The sequence below is a fragment of the Martes martes genome, assembly GCF_963455335.1.
Source record: "Martes martes genome assembly, chromosome: 1".
In the NCBI taxonomy this organism is placed as follows: domain Eukaryota; kingdom Metazoa; phylum Chordata; class Mammalia; order Carnivora; family Mustelidae; genus Martes; species Martes martes.
In genome coordinates this window covers 150,730,506-150,755,481 of record NC_137888.1, presented here as the reverse complement: position 1 = coordinate 150,755,481, position 24,976 = coordinate 150,730,506, and the positions used below count along the sequence as shown (strand labels likewise).

General features: G+C 45.5%; 1 protein-coding gene across 1 annotated transcript in view; it reads left to right on the top strand.

Annotated features, from left to right (window-relative positions):
• ITGA9 (integrin subunit alpha 9) overlaps positions 1 to 24,976 on the top strand; it is a gene marked incomplete at its 5' end in the record, with an annotated part of 332,275 nt that overhangs the window by 268,474 nt on the left and 38,825 nt on the right. Inside the window, one exon of the mRNA XM_080801218.1 lies at positions 3,932 to 4,039. Within this exon, the coding sequence (XP_080657344.1) occupies positions 3,932 to 4,039 (108 nt within the window). The remainder of the gene's footprint in view (positions 1 to 3,931; positions 4,040 to 24,976) is intronic.

The following is a 24,976-nucleotide window of genomic DNA, read 5'->3' as shown; positions in this document are numbered from 1 at the left end:
TATTACAAAGCTGTCATCATCAAGACAGTATGGTACTGGCACAAAAACAGACCTATAGATCAATGGAACAGAATAGAGAGCCCAGAAATAGACCCTCAACTCTATGGTCAACTAATCTTCGATAAAGCAGGAAAGAATATCCAATGGAAAAAAGACAGCCTCTTCAACAAATGGTGCTGGGAAAATTGGACAGCCACATGCAGAAAAATGAAATTGGACTACTTCCTTACACCACACACGAAAATAGACTCAAAATGGATGAAGGACCTCAATGTGAGAAAGGAATCTATCAAAATCCTTGAGGACAATGCAGGCAGCAACCTCTTTGACCTCAACCGCAGCAACTTCTTCCTAGGAACATCGCCAAAGGCAACAGAAGCAAGGGCAAAAATGAACTATTGGGATTTCATCAAGATCAAAAGCTTTTTCACAGCAAAGGAAACAGTTAACAAAACCAAAAGACAACTGACAGAATGGGAGAAGATATTTGCAAACGACATATCAGATAAAGGGCTAGTATCCAAAATCTATAAAGAGCTTATCAAACTCAACACCCAAAGAACAAATAATCCAGTCAAGAAATGGGCAGAGGACATGAACAGACATTTCTGCAAAGAAGACATCCAGATGGCCAACAGGCACATGAAAAAATGCTCCACATCACTCGGCATCAGGGAAATACAAATCAAAACCACAATGAGATACCACCTCACGCCAGTCAGAATGGCTAAAATTAACAAGTCAAGAAATGACAGATGCTGGCGAGGATGCGGAGAGGGGAACCCTCCTACACTGCTGGTGGGAATGCAAGCTGGTGCAACCACTCTGGAAAACAGTGTGGAGGTTCCTCAAAAAACTGAAAATAGAGCTACCCTATGACCCAGCGATTGCACTACTGGGTATATATCCTAAAGATACAAACGTGGTGCTCCAAAGGGGCACGTGCACCCGAATGTTTATAGCAGCCATGTCCACAATAGCCAAACTGTGGAAAGCGCCTAGATGTCCATCAACAGATGAATGGATAAAGAAGATGTGGTATATATACACAATGGAATACTATGCAGCCATCAAAAGACATGAAATCTTGCCATTTGCGACGACGTGGATGGAACTAGAGGGTATTATGCTTAGCGAAATAAGTCAATCGGAGAAAGACAACTATCATATGATCTCTTTGATATGAGGAAGTGGAGATGCAATGCGGGAGGGTTGGGGGGAGGTAGGAAAAGAAAAAATGAAAAGATGGGATTGGGAGGGAGACAAACCATAAAAGACTCAATCTCGAAAAACAGACTGAGGGTTGCTGGGGGGAGGGGGGACAGGAGAGGGTGGTGGGGAAATGGACATTGCGGAGGGTATGTGCTATGATGAGTGCTGTGAAATGTGTAAACCTGGTGATTCACAGACCTGTACCCCTGGGGATAAAAATACATTATATGTTTATTAGAATAAAAAAATGTAAAAAAAAAAAAAAAGCTGTTATTCAACAAGCTACGTGATGGTTTAAAGACTTCACTGCAGACACCAATGGGAGAAAGGCAGAAATACTAGTCTTGGGCCTGGTTCCTACATCCCGTCAAAGTTTTCTTAACAGAAACATGATGATGTGTTGACCACTGATAGCTTTTTTTTTTTTTCCATCAAGAGTCCATCATTTTTCTCACCTGAAAAAGAACGATGAAAAATAATACAGCTGCCACTCAAGAGCATTTGCGGAGAATCAGATGTTGAGGCATGTGTTAAGAATAAATGACTATGGCAGCACAGGCCCTCTTGCCCATCTGGCTGTACTGTATGAAAGTGTGCAAAGCAAACCCACTCTTCTCTCCCCCCCACTTCCCGTTTCATTGGGATTTCCCAGACATGTCAGTAGTTTTCTTTGCAATTTTGTGTTCTCATGTTCCACTTCCAATTAGTTATTTCAGTTGTGGCTAGATATTCCTTCCTTTTCTTGTGTCTTAGGGCTGTTGTCTTTGGTGAATTTTGTTCTTTTCAAATCAAGAGTTGGCAGGGACCCCTTCTACTCCATCATGTTTTTGTGCTTTGAAGCGGAACCCAACTATTGCAAAAAATGAACACACGCTTTTCTAGGGAAGAGCTGGCTGGTGCCTAGATCCTTATATGTTCTGTCGTGTGTAAAGACCTGGCTAGAGTTCTGTTCATCTCCTGGCTCTGCCCTGTTGACCCCAATGTCAGAGACCCTTGAATGCCTGATTTTTCTCTCTAGCCCCCAGGCCACAGAGCAAGCATCCAGCTTCTTCTCTCTTTCGCTTCTACTCATGTTTTTTTAAACAATAGCGTCTTTATTGGGATCTCATTTACCTACCTTGAAGCTCACCCATTTAAAGCATACTGTTCAGTGACTTTTAGTGTGTTTATTGAATTGTGCAACCATCACTATAATCTAATTTTAGAATATTTCCATCACCCCAAAAAAGGAACTCCATACCCTTCAGCAGTCAATCCCTATGTTAGTTTCCCCCTGCTGCTGTAAGAAATGACCATAAACTCAGTGGCTAAAAACAATAGAAATGTATTACTGTGGAGTTCTAGAGGTCAGAAGTCCAACATGGGTCTCCCTGGTCTAAAATCAGGGTGTCAGTGGGGCTGGGTTCCTTTCTGGAGCTGCTGGGGAAGAATCTGTTTTCCCCCTTCCAGCTTCTTCTCCGGGCTACTGCACTTCTAACTCAGGGTCACCTTCATCTTCAGAGCCAAAAATTGCCAGCTACATCTTTCCCACAGTCCACATCCCTGATTCTGACAGTCTCCTTCCTCCCCGTGTAAGAACCCTTGTGATGACATTACACCCACCTAAATCACCCAAGATAATCTCTTCATTTTAAGGGCTACTGATTAGCTACCTTAGTTTCCCCTTGCCACATAGCATATTCACAGGGTCCATGGATTTGGGGACACAAATATCTTTGAAAGCCATTCTTCTGCCTGCCATATTCCCCCTACTCCAGGCCCAGGCAGCCTCCAATCTACTCTCTGTCTCTACACATCTACCCATCTTTTTAATTCTTCTTTATATCCCATTTCTTCCTTGAGTTTCGTGTTCAACTTTTGCTTTATCTCCTTTCCCTTATCTTTCTCTTTGTGGCCGCCGTCTTTCCTCTCATTTCTCAGGAGATGATGGGCCTCTGGAGACAGAAAACAGGGAGGACTGTGGGGGGATGAGAAGGTAAAGTTTTACAGGACCAAATCCTGGGGCAGAAAAGAAATGCACAGAGGTCCTCAAACAGGATTAGCAATGGATTAGCTGTAAATTACATGGAAACCCAATCATCTGGATCATGTGGTAAGAGCAGCCCTTTCTGTAAATTACACCATTTGGCTTGGGGATAGTCCACTTTGTCTTCTCAGTTACCTCAAACTGTAAAAGGCAGGGCTTGGACCAGATCAGTGCTTCTCAAAGTACAGTTCCTGGGCCAGTAGCATCAGCATCTCCTGGGAACATTTACTAGAAATGCATGTCCTTAAGTTCCCTCATGCCCTCCCTCCACCAGATCCACTTCAGAAACTCTGGACATGACCCTGCCCCAGTATACATTTTAACAAGCCTATCTGGTCATCCTGATGCATGCTAAAGGTTGGGAACCACTGGACCACATGATGTCTATATTCCCACCAAGTGTATTAGCCTATGAGTAATTCCTAGGTACGTAAAAAGAAATGCAGTTTTTAGCAAGAAGCAGGCAAGAACGTGATGAAAGGGAATAAGGTAATTTGAAAGTTTGGGGGTTTCAGATGCATATTGGAAGGATTTCTGTTTCATTAAAGTCTGCCATTATTCGATATTTTAGTACACTTGAAGTCATGACCTTCTAGATCCTAAAGCTACAGTCTGTGGGAGTACCTACTGCATTCCATGAAATGAAGGTGTGTATTTCTACTAAAATGTGCTGTGTGTGTCTGTCACCCACAGGTCTATAACACTGGGCCAAGCACCCTTCCTGGGTCATCTGTCAGCATCGCTTTCCCCAATCGGCTGTCACCTGGAGGGGCAGAGATGTTCCATGTGCAGGAGATGGTGGTGAGTTCTTACTTGTCGTGGCTGTTGCTTTCAGACCTGAGCCAGCCCATTCACATTCTGTACATACTACCCTGAGGGCCCAGAAAGTTCGACTCATTCCAGCCTTTGGAAACATACCTGGAGAAGCCCAGAGACGCTCAACACCTGAATTTCTGCTCTGAGACAGTTTGGTTGGTGACCTCTCTGTGGACGGGGAAGGGTTGGTTATGAACATGGCTTCTGGGGTAGACTCTTCTGGCACTGGGGGTCCCGGCAACCTTAGGGGTGTCTGATTGTCTTTTTCTGAGCAGAAGACCCACAGTATACATAAAGATTTTCAAAGGGTCACTAAGGCCTGGAGGATGAAGGGCTAGTTCATAAGACGGAAGTATAGATTGAAACTCCCATCTGTATCCTGAATGTGCAGTTCTCGTCGATCCTAAGTCCACTGTAGATTTTGTCTCAAGTGGAGGCTTGACTACTAGTGTGTGATCATTCCCACCCACCTCCTTGAAACATTCTCCTGGCTTCCATGACATCACATTCCCTTGGTTCCTCCTTTCTCGCTGTTTTTTCTCCTCATCTCGCCAACATCAACAGGGCTCAGGCTCTCCTTTTGTCTGCACTCAGTCTCTGAGATCTCACCCAGGCTTATGGCTTTATATTCAGTGTGTACCGATGACATGAGATATTCCTCTCCTGCCCAGACCTCTCCCATGAAACCCAGACTTTGATAGTCAGCTACCTTCAGGCCATCTCTGCCCAGATGCCTGACAAATCTCCATGTTATCTAAAAGAGAACTCTCAGTCGTACCCTTCCCAACCTGCTTCTCCCACAGCCTTTCTTGTCTTAGCAAATGCCTTCTCAGTCTTTCCAGTTACTCAGGTCAAAGTTACTTGGGTCATCCTTGATGCCTCTCTTCCCGCATCTCACATCTGATCCACCAGCAGCCCTAATGTCTCCGCCTTCACAACAAATCAGAACGTTACCACTCTTTCCATGTCCACTGCCAGCACCCCACCCTGGGTGACATCACCTGCCCTCAGTTATTGCAGGAGCCCCTCCCCGGTGTCCCTGCTTCCGTCCTGGCTCCCTGCAGTCTGTTCCTGGCCCAGCGGCAGCACGAGCCTCCCAAAATGCAAGTCAGGTCATGTCAGTCCACAGTTCAGACCCTTCCAGTGGCTTCCCTGCCCCCCAGATTCTTCCAGCACACTAGCTGGCTCCACAGTCTGTTCCCGACACTGTCTGACCATATTTCCTTCTTCTTCCCCACTCTTTCTACCCCTGCCATGCTGTCCCTTGCTGGTCCTAGAGCACAGCAGACACTCTCCCACCTCCAGAACTTGTACTCGATCTTCGCTCTACTCAGACACCCTGCCCTCAGAGACCCACTTGACCTCCTTGCTCACCTCCTTCAAATCGGAGCTTCCCAGGGACACCCTCTCTGCCTGGTCTCAGTCCCAACACTTCTCGTTCCCCTTTGCTGTTCAGAGATCACCATCTCCTTCGTCACCAGCTGACATTCCATGTATTTTCATGTTTGACCAGTTTCTCTGCCTCCTCCTGGGCCCCTATAGTAAAAGGACAGGGGTTTCTCTCTGCTCACTGCTATATCTCCAGACCCGAGTACAATGCTTGGCATGTAGTATATGCTCAGTAAATATTTGTGGGCTGAAAGAAAAAATCTACAGTATAAAACAGACATGTTTACTTGGTCTGCATGAATTCAGGAATAGTTTGACATCGTTAAAGAAGTACCTCAGAGTGGGATGCCTGGGTGGCTCAGGCGGTCAAGCATCTGCCTTTGGCTTCAGATTATGATCTCAGGGTCCTGGGATCAAGCCCCACATTGGACTTCCTGATCAGTGAGGAGTCTGCTTCTCCCTCTGCCCTTCATCCTGCCTATGCTCTCTCTCTCTCTCTCTCAAATAAATAAGTAAAATCTCTTAAAAAAAAAAAAGTTAAAAAAAAAAAAAGAGTGCCTCAGAGTGCTTCGCAGTCTCTAGCGGCTGGGTGTGAGGGTGACCCCTCCTGGGCAGGACTGGTGCAGGAAGCTCGAGTGGGTCACTGCACAAGGAGAACACATGCAGTCACGATGAGAGAATCACAAAGTCATTGCTCTTCATATGAGCACATGAGGGACAGCCAGCCAGACAAAGGGGCAGTCTCTCCACTGATAGCCCCAAAATTGGGGCAGCGAGGCCCACGGCCCATCCACATCTGAGCCTGCATTTGAAGAGAATGCTGCCCACAGGAGGTACAGAAAGCTTTAGGTGATGGTGATAGCAGGGTTTGGCATCGCTGTCCTAATGAGCCTGAAAACCTGGACCCCTCCTGAGTTGCCCGCTCCATCATTACCATCCCTCACAATATTCCATTCGTCCTCCATGAAGTGCCCATGTCTGTGAGCTTTGTTGAACCTGAAGAAGAAAAGCCCCAGCATTCTATACCAGCGGCATACCACGGTTTGAGCTTAGCATAAGGTTAGGGGTGCTCCTGTCTACCCTCTTAAATACTATTAATCATACCAACCAGGGTACCTATTCCCCAGTGTCTGGTGATGTTTTCTTCCTGAGCATGCTCTGAGAGTTGTTCACAGAAACATCTGTGGTGTTGTATGGAGAATTTTTTCCTCATAGACAAAATTATTTGTTGACCCAAACAAGAAATTTAAGTCACTCAGTTTCTGAGGGTATCTCAGAACCAACTATAAATCCTTTTCTCCCAAGGAAAAACCACCAGAACGGACTTTGGCACACATTTATAAATAGCTGGCCTGCTTGGGAGGCATTAGAAGTGGTTTTCCTGAAGATTTGCAGAACTGCATGACTGTGAGTCTAGCTGAGTGGACCCTCAAAAACCCAAGTGGTGTTGGCTGGCTTCATTCCATGGTTTGAGTTCTCAGAAGCAAAGCCTTTGGATTTTCAAGACCATATTTAGAATTCTCACAAAGTCTGTAACAGAATTTTCAAGAATGGCCAAGCCTTCAGTTGGATACACCAACCCTTGGTCAGAAGCTTCGGGCATTTTCACAGCACATGAAATACAACTCGCTGGCAAATCTCCCCGAGCAGGTAGTAAAGACTAGAGTACCATGATTGCAGGTGTAAAGTCGACAGATGCTGCCATGCAGGGCTGAGACAAGGATCCCCAGGTACTTGTCTCAAGCCAGTCGGCAACACGCCCTCCGCCCTAAAGCCCTGGACAGGGCTGAGAGCGAGGGCGTCCTCCCCCTCAGCTTAGTTTCCAGCCTCGGCCCTTCGCTTCCTCAGCAGAGGCCGAGAATGCTCCCTGGGGCAGGTATGGCTCCTCACTTTGGCCTTCTGGGACTCAGAATGGAGCAGGGCTTTCCTTCAGGAGATTTGGGTGACTTTGTGCCAGTTGAACTTACTCCTTTTGGGAGAAACCAGTCCTCGTGGCCTCTACTCCACCAGACGATGACCCTACCGCCTGATGGCATTCCCTCCCCACCCCACGCTCAGCGCCGTCAGTCCCCAGTCTTGGACAGGCTACTGAGCAGCCAGCTCCCTGTTCAGCCAGCTGAAGCCCCAGGGCAACTAACAGGTGTTGAGAGAGGGGCCATCTGTCATCCCTTCCCACACCCCGTGGGCCCCTCAGATTGTTTCTCTCGCTCTCACAGTGCCCTCGGCATCTGTTTTGCCTGTGGTCATCGTCCATATAGAATTCTAAGGATGGGCATGCTGTCCCCACAGGCCCCGGGCCATCACCCCACCTATGGCCCTGAGCCCGTGGCAGAGTTTTCCAACTGTTGGTTCAGAATTGATTCAGACGCCTCACAGAGGCTGCAGCTGTGGTCCCTGGGCAGGACAGACCTCTTAGGTTGCACCCAAGACTCTTGTTTTTTTTAATTCCCGGAGGGTTTCTTAAGGTCCAGCTTTCTGTGAGCAGATAGTGCCTTTGCTCGCATGGGAGAGATTATTCCAGGGAGCCTGAGGAAGTGTGACCACTTCATACTCCCAGCCATGGTTCATGATCTTTCCCTACAGCAAATGTCCCAAGCCACTCCGCCCTGCCAATGTTCTGTTTAGAAACAGAGCCATAGTGTGGTCTGAGGAAAGACTGTTCATTTCCATTGCCTCCCACCCATCAGGGTTGTGTGGCACCCTGTGGGGACACGTGGACTTCCCACTGCACAGCAAAATTGTGGGCAAGCCACTGTGAATATGGAAGCCAAGTTGAAATAACCATGAAAGAAAGAGTGAGCGAGAAGGAGGAACGGCAGACTTCTTTGGTCCATGTAAGATAAAATCATTACAAATCATTAATCATTCTGGGTTTCTTCTGCAAACACAGCAGAAAAAAGACCTGTTATGTGCCAGGCTCTGATAAGAGGAATATGTCACACAGCACTCCCAGAAAGTCAGTCTTTCAGGAGAGCAACCTAGAAAAAAACATCATTGCAATACCATGGAACAAAGGCAGTCCCAGACCTGGGGGCATACAAGGGTGCAAATCCCACCCTGGGAAGGGTGCAGGAAATGCAGACTCTTTGAGTCAGGGCTTAAAAGGATGTATAGTAGTTTACTGGAAGAACACATGAAGGGAGAGCATTCTAGACAGAGGGAAAGGTCACTAGTTCTAAGTGTTCAGTGGAGGCAGGATCTGGTCCTCTGCTCTCTGTGCCTAGCTCTTATACAAATAGGCAAAGGTAAGCATTCTCTACACCTTCTCCAAAGTGTACTGCAGATTGATATCTGGGCAGTGTGACCAAAGTAGGAAGTACTACACCACAGTCATTTCCTGTAGCAGTTGGTAAGTTAAGCATTCCGTCTAGAGTGATCACTTCTGTGCCCTTGTGGATCTGCTCCTTCATTTCACCTGATTTAGGAATGAGGAAGGCCATCCCCACTGCTACCAGAGGCTGTCTAACCACACGTGCATGTGGCCAAGAAATGACCCTGGGCTGTGGCAGAGGGCATTGGCTTCTGTGGGCCAGACCGCCTACGTGAGGCAAACCTTTGCTCCTTAGAGAAGGTTCCTGTTTCAAGTGAGGATATAACCTCTCACACAGCTTGATGAGAATCGGCCTGGAAAATGTAACGGCTTCACTTGGTTGTACTCTGTCTGCACAGACAAGCCTTTTAGCTGAGCCCCTGGACCTGGGTCTCAGAAAAGCCAATTTAGCGCATACATCACAAGCTTAATGGCTTGTGGAGGGGAGGCCATTGGAATTTGGGCGGTCGTCCCACTGCAAAGTTAAGTCTTACTCACAGTGTATGACGTTCAAGGGCAAGGATGGAAGGATTGTCTCTGGACAACTCGAACTTGACTTGTTGACGCTGAAAACCTGTCTGTAAACAGCTTTCTGATGCTGAAAGAGGAGGCTTTGGAGTTGGCTCTTGTAAATATGCAAGAAGGAAGAAAGTCCTAAATGATGGCTCACAGAGAGTGAAGGGTTGGAACTGTATTCTAGGTGAAAGTCGGGATCTTTCAAAGAACTCTAGTATTAGTCTGGATGAGACATTAAATAAATGCCATTCCATTCTTTGTTCCTCCTACAAAACCATCTGAAAAAGTTTACCTCTCTGGCCAGCTCTACCCTTGCTTTTGGGCAGCAGTTCTGAAGAAATGACCTGATTTCCAGAACATGAAAGAGTTTGGGAATGAGGGATGATTTTCCAAGGAGACACATCAACAACTTTGCCAGAGGGCACCATTTAAGGTATTGATATCAATATGATATCAATACCAGTGTCCATTAGAATGTATCTTAGTAAATTATAACCCCCCCTCCCACGCCATTCATGCAGGCGCACCAGACAGGGCTGCCCATGATCTAATTTCTGCCAAAATGAGCCCGTTGATATGGGGACCTCACTTAATTTGTGATGAGTCTGTATCCCTGTAAAGGAAAGATGTACCTGATATACCAGTAACCACACAAAGGCTTAAACTAAGAAATAAAGGGCTGAATTGCTTTCCCCTGGGACGATTTGGGGAAGCTTCTTAATTAATGAAAGTGGTGTTGGGACCATTAAATTGATCACATTTAGTCAAAGACTAAAGAATGAAAAAATTTCTCCTACATAACTGACAGAAAACAAATACCATTTACTGCCATCCTGAGGCTTTAATGGCCTGTATTCATGTGCTGTTGAATTTAATCCACACAGCCTCTTTGAGGGGAGGTCATTATTCCAATTGGAGGAACCAGGTCTCAGAGACTTGCCCAGCATCACACAGCTGGTAAGCAATGGAGCTGGGTGTGTTACCAGGTCTGTCTGGCTCCAAAGCCCATGTGTCTCATACTGAATTCACTTCACACCCCTCCTCGGAGTGCTGCCCACTCCCCACTCCCCAGAGGCAGACACAGGCAGTAGAACTGCAGATGATGAGCAGACCACCAAGAATCACTAATTGAGGAGCACCGGCCCCAGGACAGGGAGGCACCAACTGCTATAAAAAGAATAACCGGGGTGCCTGGGTGGCTCAGGGGGTTAAGCATCTGCCTTCGGCTCAGGTCATGGTCCCAGGGTCCTGGGATCGAGCCCCACATCAGGCTCCCTGTCTCTTTCTCTCAAATAAATAATAAAATCTTGAAAAGAAAAGATAAACTAATACCAGAGGATGTAATACTGAAGCAAACAGAAGATTTTAGAATGAGCAAGATTGTTGTCTTCAGAGAGATTCAAAAATAGTTTCCATGAAATAGAATAGGCTAGCATTTTATGGATTTAAATTTTTGATCATTCAAACAAGAACCTCAGGATATAAGCTGTGTAGTAGAAGGGATAGAAAAGAACAAAGCAGTGGGTTGGAAACTTGAGGGGTTGCCCAATAACATAGCACAAAAGGACCCCCAGAAAGAGCCAGTTAAATTTATTATTCCATTATTTTATAACAATTTGGAATGGAGATCCAAATGATCACAGTACAAGAATTAGAAGGCAGGAAAAATGGAAGTGAAAGCAAGTCAAGATTCTTGCCTTATTTGAGGAGGAGTTTCTCTACCAGTTAGCTCAAGACTTTGATAAAATAAAATATTTAAATACACAAAAATTTTAATGGCTCCTTGGAAGAATAAAATAATGTAGGACATCCAAACTACTAAAGATTAATTTTTAAAGGAACTCATGAAGAAAAAAAAAATACACATACACACACACAAATATTTATATATAATAAGATGGCAAGAATAAATCCAAACAAAATAACTGTGAGTGAAATAAAGGCCCTTGTAAATGACAGACTGTCAGATTGGATTTTTTAAAATCCAAACATAAATTACTTATAAAAGATACAGCTTTAAAAATGACCCTTAAGATTAAAAAAAAAAAAAAAAAAGGAAATGCTAACAAAAAGAAAGCTAGTAAACAGTATTAATGGCAAACAATGTAGAATTGAAACAGAAAATATAATTACACAGGGCCAAAAAATGCATTTCAAAGTGACTAAAGACCCAGTCTGCTGATAATTTGTAACATAAATAAACTTTTATGTAACCAACCATACAGCTATAAAACATATAAAGCAGTGCCTGATAGAAATATAAGGAGTAATTGACAGTCACAGTCATTACAGGAAAACTTACCCACTTTCCTCAAGTATCATCAGACAAGTAAGCATAAAATAATGAGTAGTTAAATAATGGAACTATCAATTGTGATCTCTTAGAGAGACAGACACCAAGACAGAGTGAGGCAGCATGTCTGGATTTTAATAGTGGTCCCCTGCTTAGCAGCTTTTGGTAACCTTGAGGAAATTACCCAAACTCTCCAACTTTATTTTCCTCATCTGTAAAATGGGCTCATACCTGCCACACATTGTGAGGATTGAAGAGGCTAATGTTTATGGAGCAACTTGTAGAGTTTTTAGATTGTAAATAGGGAATGTGCATTCTTTTTAAACTTAGGTGAACATTCACAAATTACCCATGTATCCTTTCACAAAAGCAAACCTCAATAGATTGTTAAAGTCAAACACTACAGGCCACCCTCTGAGACCACAGTGTGAAAACTTGGAAGCTAACAACAAAAGTTAGACAAACAGCCAATCAAAAACATAACCACTTGGGAATTTTTGAACACCATTTGAAGTAACTTTCTAGATAAAGAAGAAATCAAAGAGAAAAGGATGAACAAAAATGAAGGATAGTGAAATTTATTCATTCCAAAACCAATGGGATGAAGACACAATCCACACCGAGTAAAATACCACTACATATACATAGAAAACAGGAAAGACTGAAAAAAAGGGAATAAATTGCCAACATAAAAGCTAGAAAAGGGATAATTAAATAAACTGGACTCTAAAAGAGTGAAGTGAGGATATTGTTACAGTGGAAGTCATGATAGAAAATGAAAAGAACAATAACAAAAGTATCTCACATCAATAAAACCAAAAGCTGGGGCATTTTGTCCAACACAACAGACAAACCTATAGCAAACTTGATCAAGAAATAAAAAGAAGGGATAAAAAAAAACCCACTAGAAATCATAAACTATAATCATATGGAGAAGATTTTTTATCTTCTATTACTTTTCACAATTTTATTCCCATTTAACAAAACCTCAAAGAAATACATGAAATGAAAAATCTAACTGGACCAATTACCTTAGGAAAAAAAATGTAAAAGTAGCCAAAGACCCATACCTTTAAAAAGCACCAGGCCCAGGTAACTATACAGAGTTCTACTGAGCATTCAGGGAATGGATAATTTCTGTGTTATATAAGCTCTTCCAGAGAGTAGAGCAAGATGAAAAACCCATCCTAGGAGACTAACTTACTCTGGCCATTAACCGGAAATAAGAGTGGGCGCTTACCCGGAGCAGAAAACTGCAAGCCAACCTCACTCTGAAAACATACAGAAGTTCTAAATAAATGTTTGCAAAGCCATTCTTGTTAAAAGAATATATTTTGAGTAAAGTACAGTGTCATCCAGCAATGCTATGTTGATTCTTTATGACACTAACATTGTTCATTATTAATATGAAAGGAATTAAGAGTGAAATAACAGGATGATTGTGAGGATGAGGACTTCCAAAAAGACAAAAATTAAGTTTAACATACATCTATGGTATTTTTTAAATTCCTGGTAAGGAAGATATGGAAGGAAACTTCCTCAACTTGACTAAAGTCCTCTCTCAGAAGCCTATACAATCTATAGGATAGAAACCTGATACTGAGATGTTAGAAGCTGTCTTACCTAAATGAGGAGCAAGACATGAGTTCCTGCTTTTGTCTCTTTGATTTAGTAGTGTTAGAGGTCTTAACAATAAAAAGGAATGAATGACCTTTATTGTAAAAAAAAAGAGCAATAGTATCCCTATGGCAAACAATGTTATTATTCCCTAGGAAACCTGAGATAATCAGCTAATTGAATGTGAGGCCTCCTGAATGCAGAGAGTAAACGCTTATACATTGCCTGACCTTTGAATGCCTTCCCCAAGCCACACACTGATCCATTGGCTAAGGACAGAAGCCTTACTGGACCAAGGTGTTTATGCACCACCTCTGGCCAATAGTTGACTGATCATTAAGCTTTGTCGACCCAGGACAACCCCTAGGAAACCAGGCTTAAAAATAAGACAAGTATAGGGACATCTGGGTGGCTCAGTCGTTAGGCATCTGCCTTTGGCTCAGATCATGCTCCTGAGATCCTGGATCAAGCCCTGCATTTGGCTCCCTGCTCAGTGGGAAGCCTGTTTCTCCCTCTCCCTCTGCCTGCTTGTGTTCCCTTTCTTGCTATCTCTATCTCTCTCTCTATCTCTCTATCTCTCTCTCTGTCAAATAAATAAATTTTAAAAATCAAATAAAAAAAATAAACAATAAAAAAAATACTGAGCAGAGATATCACACACTGCCAGAGAAACAGACTCCACAGAATTAGTCCAAGCAAGACACTAAACCAAGAGGCGAAGCAAAACAAAGTAACAACTACCACCTCCCAAAGCAGGGGAAAGAATACAGAGTGGCCACAACAATTGAGTAAAACTTTCAGTTTTGTTTTTTTTTTACAAATTTTTTTTGCAAAAAAAATTATGAAACATGAAAAGAATTCAGAACAAGGTAAACAGCGTACAGGGAGAGAAAAGAAATCAGTTGAAGCTGCTCTGAGGAACCTGGATGTTGTTGGATTTAGTCATCAAGGACTTCAAAGCAGCTATTACAAATGTGCTTAGATAACTAAATGAAACCATGTTTAAAGAATTAAAGGAAAGTGTGATAACATTGACTCGTCAGATAGAGAATATCAATAAAAGATGGAAATGGTTAAAAAAAAAAAAAGCCAAGTAGAAATTCTGGAGTTGAAAGTAGAATTCATGAGAGGGGCTCAGTAGCTGACAAAGATCAGTGAAGATAGATCAGTGGACCATCAAATGTGAAGAACAGAAAGAAAAAAATAATAAAAATGAGCAAAGCCTCAGAGACCTGTGAGACACCATAAAGTATAGACATAAAAAGACACATAATTGGAGTTCCAGAAGGAGAGGATAGCAAGAAAGGGGCAGAAAAAAATATCTGATGAAAGAATTGCCCCAGACAGTGGAGTTATATAGACTTCTGCACAGTAATTGATACAAAGACAATTGGTTATCCATTTGGCAAGAAATTACAGAAAACCTCTACCTCACTAGGAAAAAAAATAGGTGGATTTGAAGGTGATGTATAAAAAGAAGTATTAGTGGAAAATGCTAAATATTTTCATAATCTTTGGATGGGAAAGCTTCCGCACCCAATTAAAGTGGTAAAATCCAAAAGATTGTTAATATCCATTGTTGGTTAAGATGAGGAGAAATGGGCACTCTTAAATACTCTTAAATACTGTTCGTGTAAAAGCCAATTTGACAGTAACTATTGGAATTTAAAATATGAATACCAACAATTCCACTTTTAGGAACCTGTCTCAAAATTCCCACATAAATATGTATCCAGCAGAAATTTCTAACTTTTCGATAGTAGATGTAGCTGTCATTGTTCTCAGCATAAATGTAAGCTTTCTCTATTTTGGTGAAATAGAAAAATAATATACCACTAGGATTCTGAGAGGAAGCTGTTAGATTCGGTTAAAAAAAAAAGTAGTAATAATAATACATTTTTATTAAGAACTTGTTACAGATGAGGCACAATAACAAGTAACTTACCTGGACAAATTTGTTTAATCTTCATGAGAATTTGGCCAGGAAGCAGAGGCAGGGGGAGGTGCCAAGGTCATGGAGTTCGTAAGTGGCTAAGTTAGTGTTCACTCTTAACCACTAGACTGTACAGCCACCTGCAAGGCCTCATGACAGCTTTTTCTCCAGACATGAGCTGTCCAACAGCATTGCATCACCTGAGCGTTAGAAATGTAGAAATGCTGAATTTCAGGCTCAACCCAGAGCCGCTGAATCAGCATCTGCATTTTAACAATATCCCCAGTGACGCATTTGCACATTAATATTGAGAAGCCCTGGCCTAAAGCATATTACTTAAATCACTCCAAGCTTCTCTTTCCCCAGCTATAAAATGGTGATGACAGTCTTTGCCATGCAAAGCTGTTGTGGGCAATCTTTTATCCACATGTTCATTCAGTCATTCAGCAAATGCTTTGCACCCACCATATGCCAAGACTGGTTTTTGGCTGCAGGGTTTAAAAAAAAAAAAAAGGCAGACAAAAAAAAAAAATAATTTCCAGCTCTCGTGTAGCTTATGTTCTGGTAGAGAAAATTAATAAGTAAAGTAGAATAGCATATTACATGATGATAAGTGCTGTGAGGAAAACAAAGGAGACCAGGGGGGGAGGATGGGAAAGTTTGTAGTTTTCACGAGTGGTCGCTGAGACCTTCATTCAGGGTGGGGAACCCGAGCTGTCTCAGGAAGTTGTCATGTGATCCTTGTGTATAGAGGCCCTAGCAAGCCTGTGTTTCCTGAGAATGCTCTCTCCTTGCTTTGATCCCTGCGTGGTTTCTCTCCTGTGAAACCCCAGCCCCTGTGCAGTGTCCGCACTGGACATCCAGGAGCCTCTGTGTGTGTGCTCATTAGGACTCACCCTAGGGGAGTTTTCTGCCACAAAGTGGACCACTTAGTCGCTGACAAAGCAGTGGACAGTCACACTGGTTTTTAAAGCTGCTGGTGGCCAAAGCACACTTTGCAGGAGAGAAGTCCTGGGCTTCATGACTTAGTTATGCTTAGAGGGTAATGGCAACAAGAAGTCCCCCTCGCAGCAAGCTTGCTGGAGCCCAAAACTTAACTTGTACACAAGCCAGGTCTGGTACTTTAAAGCAACCTGTGTATAACCCCCAGGTTTTCTCTTTAAAAAGATTGGCAAGGAATTTTTTTTTTTCTTGAGGCGAGGGAGAAGGGGGTAGGGGAAAATGGAGAGAGAGAATCTTACGCAGGGACTATGCCCAACATGGAGTTCAATCTCATGACCCTGAGATCATGACCTGAGCTGAAATCAAGAGTTGGACACTTAACCAACTGAGTGATCCAGGCGCCCCAGCAAGGAGATCTTAAATGTCAAACCATGTGGTCTAAAACCCAGTATGACCTCCCATCCACCTTTTCAGGCCATTTCCTCCAATATCCTTTGCCTCTGACCTTGTTCACCAGCCACTCTGGACCATGAAGGCTGGAAGTCCACCCACCATGCACTTCCCTGGGCTTCCTGACCTGGTTTCTTCCTTCCTCTGACTGTGGAAAGCCCACTCATTCCTCAAGACTGAAGTCTCACACATCTTCTCTTCCATCATGCCCTCTCAGATACCTTCCTGGGTAGTCCTGCCGCAGGGCCTTTGTACCTGCCTCTGCTAAGAGCACCCTTCCCCCAGATCTTTGCATGGCTGGCTCCTTCTCTTAGTGGAGGGTCTGAGCCTAAAGTTCACCTTTTCATTGAGGTCTTCCTGACCACCTAAGCTAGTGTTGCAAACCTCCATCAACTAGATCCCATTTCCCTGTGTTATTTTCTTCATAGCACTTGCCACTGTCTGCAGTTACTATTTTTCATTGTCTGTCTTCTTCCACAAGATTGAAAACACCGTGACAGGAAAGTCACGGCTGCCTTGTTTCCTGGGTATCCCCAGCATTCGATGCCTGGCCATAGTACGTGCTCAGACAAAGGAAAGAATTGGCCATGCCCGCTCTGTTAAAATCAACACAAGTATTTCTTTCTGCCTTTGCGTAGGGTGTGTGTCCTTAAACACCTGCATACCCCACAGCACATCTAATGAGCACCTCGTATGTCCTAGGGATTCAGGAGATTTATGATGAGTTGAAATCCCATGTCTAGGTGTTTCAGCAGCTTCCCTTAACCTACAGCAAAAGTTGCCTTAATTTCAATGTGGGAATGAGTAAAAAAGGTAAAACTTTGAAATAAGGGGCTGAATCATGTAACAGAAACAAAGGCTTCTAAGAGCAAACTTGAACTCCACAAGCTTTAGTCAACAACATCGTGAAAACATTCTCCTTCACACACACACACACACGCACACACACACGCACACACATGAACGCGCGCACGCGCGTGTGCACACACACACACACACACACACATAGAATCAAGCCCGCTGCTCTCAGCAGTGGCCTCAAACCATTTTTTTTTTCTTTCTCTTCCTTCTGCGTATGTCTGAGTGTGAGCTGAATAGTCAAGTTCTGAAATGAGTCAGGATGAGGTTGGCTTCAATTTTTTTTTTTTTTTCTCAACAGAAGCCAAACACTTAAAAGTGGGGGAGATGGCTGATTGGATTTTGGAGAGAGAGCTACGTTCCTGGGCTCTTGGGTCAATTTTAGTTTTGGCTAGAGGGAGAAAGTGTGTGTTTCCTTGCACAGCTCACATTCAACACACACCGTCTGGAGGGTGGGGATGAGATTCGGCCTGGGTTGTCCACACACAGTGTGGCCCAGAGGCCGCCCTCTGACCCATGTGGACAGATGCATGAATCAAGCCAGCAGTGACATCTCCCTGCTGACTGAGGGCGCCAGCTTATCAAGGAGCCTGGGGTCCTGTGCTTGCAGCCAGCCGCTGTGACATCTGGAAGCATGAACGCTTCGTTGCCGGTCGGAATGCCCATGCTTCGCTGCAGGGTTGCTCTGGTCCCTGACATGGAAGAGCCTTTAAAGTCAGTGATTATGCGGTTTACTTCCTCTTGTTCCTTAAAAGCAACAGGACACAGAGCCCTGTCGTTGCCAGGCGAGGGCTTGTTACAGAAGTTGCTAACAGGAAGTCTCGCTGAGGATAAACAGAGCTCATCGGTCGTTGCCCAGAAACACGTGGTTCTCATTTAACCTGCCCAGGACTCATTGTGGATGCTTCAGAAGCACAAAAACAGGAAAACTCCTCTCTCTGACATACACGCCATGTTTCTTCCGACCCCAGGGAACTTTCTCGACCTTGTTAGATGCTGGGAGGTATGCTCTCCCCAGCCGTCCAGGAGCCCACTTCCCTCACTTCTCCTTAGTGATCCAAACTGAGGAGCGACAGCATATTTCAGACCCCTCACCAAGTCTTAAAACTCTAGGCTTAAGCTTTCTTTTCACTGCCCTGATGGAGGTACTCTCAGAACGTTGTGTTGGGAGGTTAGACAGATGGCTACACGTGAGACAGCAATCAGAAAATGATGGTTCTTTACGCTTTTTTAAAGAGTTTTATTTGTTTATTTGAGAGAGCGCTCATGTGCAAGCAGGGGAAAGCACAGAGGGAGAGAGAGGACTCAAGGAGACTCACGCTGAGCACCGAGCAGACACGGGTCTCGATCTCACAACCCTGAGATGGTGACCTGAGCCGAAACCAGGAGTCGGACGGTCCCTCAACTGACTGAGCCACCGAGGTGCCCCTTTAGTCTTTGATAAGGGGGTAATTATCAAGTGATACATCTAATAAATGCAGCCATAGCTCAGTGAATCAATAGCTCCATTACTTTATCCTTTAATGTAAGATGGAGAGGAGCTCTGTTCTTTACCATAAGCCGGGTCTAAGCTAGACCCAGGATCTAAATAAACTGATACGGTTCCAAGGGCTGTGTTGTGTCCCACAGCGGGGGCTACTGACCATTTATTACCCAGATCAACAGACTGTTCTGTCTCCAAAATGCTTCATTATCTGTGGAAGGAAAACATTTTTGGCACACACGTCAAGTGCTCAGATAACATATTTATGTCTCCCTGTTTCACTAAAGAGAATCTGACCGCATCTGGAAATTCTTTTGTGTCAATGCTTCTCTGAAGCTACTTCCCATCTGTATTCCTTTAACTCCGGGGAAAGACCATCCCCATGTTTGAGAAATGGGCCTCAGCCCGAGACTGGGCTTTCTCTGATTAAATGTAAATGAATTCTCTTTCCCAGGGCAGCCTCGTGGCAGCCTGCACTCTTGACTTTCCAGTGGGCTGGCCGGCCACACCCAGAGGAAAAGGAGGGGGTGCAGCCGGGAGGGCATGCCACTGTTTTGCCAAACCCCAGAGCTGCTGAAGGGGAAAAACCATTGGCTTTTACCATAAAAGTGAAATATTTTATGAAGTAACGGCAGACTCATACAGAGGTCAGAACCGTACAATGGATTGTGCTCTCCCTTTCCTCTGGAAGATTGACTCTGAGGCTTTGCCCCTTTATTTCCTATTTCAGTTTTGGTCTCAGAAACACCCTGAACTTTCACAGTGGTGGTGACCTAAAGGGCTGGGGGAGAGGGTGCGAGGAAGCAAGCATTTTATTTAGAAGATAATTTTCAATGAGAGAGGAGACCTCGCAAGTGAAAGTTACAATCTTCCCGGGCTTTTTAACGTTGCTGCTTTTGCCTGTCTGGGAATTAAATGACAGCAGGACATTCTTAAACTCCTTGCTCTCCCGGCTCCATCCCCAACTCTGCCGGTTTGGAGGTGGGCTGTTCTGCTCTCATTTCCCTTTTTCAGTTCAGAAACAGAACATGCTCTTCATCTGAGTGAGGATCGAGGTGGGGAGGGACTGGCCAAAGACAGAGCCTCTTGTTAACTTACCTCGTATTGTGATCACCAAAGTGTCTTGCCTTTTGTCTGTATGAACACATTGGGGCCTCTAGCTACACACAGAGGTAAATAACTGGAAAGCAGAACTCGCTGAACTGACAAACAAGGGGCCCTTTTCACAAAGCAAGGGGAAAGGGCTGAGGGAGAGAGAGAATCTCGAGGAGACTCACGCTGAGCGCCGAGCGGACACGGGTCTCGATCTCACAACCCTGAGATGATGACCTGAGCAGAAACCAGGAGTCTGATGGTCCCTCAACTGACTGAGCCACCATGGTGCCCCTTCAGTTTTTGATAAGGGGATAATTATCAAGTGATACATCTAATAAATGCAACCATAGCAAAAGAACACATGCCCCCAGAGGGCCTACTGGAGGACGCTTTTGAGAACTCCTTCCTTTACATAAAATGATGCCTGCACACAAAAACAGTGTGTTCAGCCTTTCAGATACATTAGTAACCTAAAACTAGGCATACCCAGTAGAAGGAAGTACCCAGAATTGTCTGGTTTCTCTGCCTTTATGTTAAGCAGTGCCATTGCAGGTGAAAAATCAGAGTAATTATATGGGGCCTTGGAGCAGCTACCCCTACTGTATTATTCTGGGTCTGTATTATTACAAAGACTCGAAATGACTGGTAATACATGAAAATATTTGTTTTAGGATTTATTAGTAAAATACTATCCTCACTTCCCGTTCTTTGGTCAATGCCAAGAAACACTCAATAGTGAATCAGAGCAATGTGATTTAACCTAAGTCATAACCTAAGGAGCTCTGTCAGACTGGAAAAGACTGTTTATCACAGTTTATATTTTGCTGAATGGAAAATATGTAGTTCTTATTTATCTTTCTGTGAGTAAACACTTTGGGCCAGCCTAATTAGGCAGTTGGTGTTATGTCTCAATCATTTTATGAGTATTATTTTTATTTAAATCCTTGAAGTCCTAAAATTAATTTCACCAAAGCCTCTACGCTAAAGGTTTGGCCTCCTGGGGGAGAAGGGAGCTTATTCTCTTCTGATACTCAGTTCCCAGATGAGGCAGTAAGTAATTGAATTAGCAAAGAAGGCATTGAAAACATTCTCTGGGTTTTCGAACTCAAGGGGCGTGTGACTCTCAAGGAGCAGGTGGCAAGTCAGGGGACAGGCTGTGTTTACGCAGTTGCCATCAGCTGTGATGGGTGTAATATGATACGGAAAAGCAGCCCAAGGATGTAACAGAGAACACAGAGTCAGCGATTAACAGATAAATGCGAGTTAACATGAAACACATGTTACTCGAAAATGAGCCTGTGCCCTCTTCAATCCAAGTCAATTTAACAAACATAGTTTTTAAATCAAACTTCCCTTAAGATCCCCGTTGGTGAAGACTCCAAACATCGTTTCGGGGGAGCTCATTGTCACTTTGTTCCCCTGCTCATTGAATCCCCCGTTTCTCTTCTGTTGGCTGTGGACTGTGTTCAAGGCAGTCCATCAATCCGGGGACACTCCGGCAACCTTTCCTATCCCTGGACCCTGGCCAGCCGGAGGATGATCAAGGAATGAGGCTGTTGCTGGTCAAAGGGAGACGTCTATGCCTTAGCCTGCTAAACACGTACTAGTAATCGCACATGCCCCAAGTGAGAAGTGGGTCCTTCACGTGAGATGTGTTCATTGCCATCTGGGTAGCTGCCCGCCCCCCTCCACCCAATCTAAGATTCGCCTGCCAGACCCTCCCCTGTGTCCAGCCCACCTCTCCTGCCTGCTTTTGGACCGCTAGTACCCAGCATTCATTGCTTACCTGAGCCATGTTGAACTCTTGGGCTCTCCCCAGGTCAAGTCTACTGTTTGAACCTCTGTGCTTCTGCAGATGCTGTTCCTCCCTGCCTGGAATTACCTTCCCCTCCTCACTTGGCTCTTTGGAAGTTCTCTTTATCTTCCAAGAGCCATGGGAAGTGCCACCGCCCCTGAGTCCTGAGTGCAGGTGACGACAAGCCCACTGCTGGGGGAGGGAGAGATTTGTAGACAAGAGTCATGGTGGTAGCAGGACCGCTGCTCTGAGGGTTGTGAGCGGATGAACAGCGAGACGAGGGTCCAGGTACATGGGGGACAGGCGCTGTGTAGTCAGGGCCCAGGGAAGGGGGACCAGGAAGGGGCATCCAGGGAGAGCTTCAGAGGTGACACTCCTTCCACAGTCAAAATATCTAGGTACGTGACTGGCTACTTACCCCCTCTGGGCCTCAGTCTTCTGATCGGTAAAATAAGGGTGAAAATTAAGGAGACCAGATGTTCCAGTTCGCCTGGCACATTCCTGATATTGGTCTCTATCTTACCAGTCTACCTGGTTCACTTCCCTGCTTCACTCTCAAAAAGGTCCTGGTTTGGACAATAAATGATACGGTTACCTTACTCGTGGCAGAGTAAGATTCAGGGCATGTCCTAGCTCTTAGAATAGTACCAGCGTGAGCTAGTAGTATTCTTGTTTGTATGCGAACTCCATACGGGGACGGGGCCTTAAGCAGCTGGAATTGGTTTCCAGGGTGATACGCTTGGGGAATGAGACTCAGAAAACAGATCGAAGGACTTCTCCGTCCCTCCAGGCTTCAGGCCCAGGGACAAAGACTGCATTAGGGCTGCTCTGTTCTGGGACCCCAGGGGAGGCCTGTGTCTTTCTCTAACTCTAGGTCAGCAAACAACTCTGAGGTACCTTATGTAGGCCCCTATCCCCAGGCCACAAAGGCTTTGTTTCCTCCAGCCCCTGCATCAGACCACCACAGCCCAGAACGTCTTTAGTTAAAGCTCTAGATGCTTCTTTGAATGGTAACACTCAAAAGATGGATTCTCTTTTGTGGTATCAGACCCGTGGAATCACCCCAATTCATGTTTTGAACCCCATATTTGATGAAGTGAGGTTTTGCCAGACCACGTAGACTGTACTGAGCGCTTTCTCCTCGGAGAGGCCTGGGACCTTGATGGCTTCTGACCATGAACCCTCCTGACCGAGGCTGGCACGGACCCTGCCACCAAGTGATGTCCACATCTCCTTGGGCTCCTGACAACTTCCCAAATCACCACCATCTCTTCCTTTCTGACCTGCACAATGTTTTCTCTGGGGTCAGGACAGGAGAGTGGAGAAGACCAAAAGCCAGCAGAAAACCCTCAATAGATTCCTTGGCGGAATCCAGCCTCGACATTGTGTCCCGCATCCTCCTGTCCTTTGTGTGTATGTTTGGTGAAGTCCTTTTATTCACATTCTGATGGACACGGACCTCTTCCAGCTCCCGGAGGTCCTGGAAGATAAGCAGCCATGTCATGGGAAGCATTTGGACTCGGATAGTGTGGGAAATTAATGAGAAGTGAGTGGGCGGAGATGAGCGGGGGGGCAACGGCCACAGAGTCCTCGGCCAGCCACGGAAACGAAGTTGTTGGACGTGAGCGCTGTGGCGTTTGGATTGCCTGTGATGGAAGAAGAAAATAGTACGTCTCCTTGATTTTAGGCAAAGAAGGTGGTTAGAACCAAGCTGGGGGTGATCAGTTGTTGCTTATCTATGTAACGTGAGAAAGGGTGGCCCTGTGAAAATGCACAGATAGTTCTCAGAGTAGGAATTAGCAGGTGAGGACCACCTTAGGGGCCACCCAGACCCCCCCATCCTCATTTTACACGAGGCAGCTGGAGCCCTGGAGACCCGAACTGGCCCAGCTCTCGGGAGGCAGTGCTGGGGCTGAAGCCCAGGATGGTCAAGTGCTCATCGAAGCCATCTGTGCCATGGGATTCCTTCACTGGGTGCTTCTTGCTGCCAACAGCCAGTCACATGACCTTGGACGGCTCCTGGAACTCGGGGGTTCTGGTTCCTTATCTGTCAGCTGAGGCCAAGGAACTGCGTGATCTGCAGGCTGCCTCCCAGAAACCACATTCCAGGATGCTCTGTTCCCCTTCCAACCCCAGACAGCAGGGAGCAGCCTGGCCCCCCAGCCAGCAGGCACTTTTATCTCCCACGCTCTAGCCAGGGGTTGTTTTTCTGGCTGCATGGGTCAGGACGAAGGATTCTGGGCTTTCTGGGCTTCTAGGTGAGTGCTTCCTTCCTTTGGCCCAGATGGGAACAAGAAGATATGGTTTCCCTCCACCTTTGCTGGTCCGTGACTCCTGCCCCAACCCCATCCTCATCCTCTATACCTGAGAACCAAGAAAGTGGTTATAAACACCAGCTCTGGAGCTGGATGGTCTGCTAACTGGGAGACCATGGGCAGTCAACTGGTCTCCCCTTGCCCTCTGTTTCTCCATCTGTAAAATGGGGATAGTAACAGCCCTCATCTCCGGGGCAAGGACTGCATGAGCTACTATGTGTAAACCACTCAGAACCTGCCCACAGTAAGGGCCACACACGTGTGGGGTGTTATCGCAACTGTCGCATTCATTCCTATCCCACAGAAAAATCCTTCCCTTCCATGGCCCGGCCAGAGTCTGAGCTGCTCAGTTCTAGCTGAGGGAGAGTCTGCAGCAGGATAAATGGGTTCAGAACCAGACCCACGCAGCACCAAGCAAACTTCGGTCTCCCTTTGAAAGAGGACCTCCCAGAAACCTCGAAGAAAAATGTCATTGCCCTGCCCCCGCCCCGACTGAAGTGATTCCTGCGTAACCACAGTCAGGAGCACAACTGGCTGAGAATCTCATTCACTCGTTCACCACAGACTCAGTCTCCACTTCCCTTCTCCAGATTCCACTGGGGCAGATCAAATGTCACGGGGGATCACATCACATCACTGTCGGCCCGTTCACTGGCCCCTGAGACTCCACGGGAAAGAGGCAAGGGAAGCTCTGAGCCACATCTCTGCTCCGCCGGGCACACAGTGAGACTTTGGCCGCTGCTCACCCCCTTGCTTTCTCCATCCCAGCTTCCTGCCCGCCCGTGTGGGGGTCTTCACAGCGCCAGCCTCCTCGCACCCCAGGTTAAGCGAAACCGGCTGAGCGGGGGCTCCGTTCCACACTTCCTCTCCCAGCCTAGAGACCCGAAGCACCAATTTGCAGAGCCAGGAGGAACTCTGCCCCCATC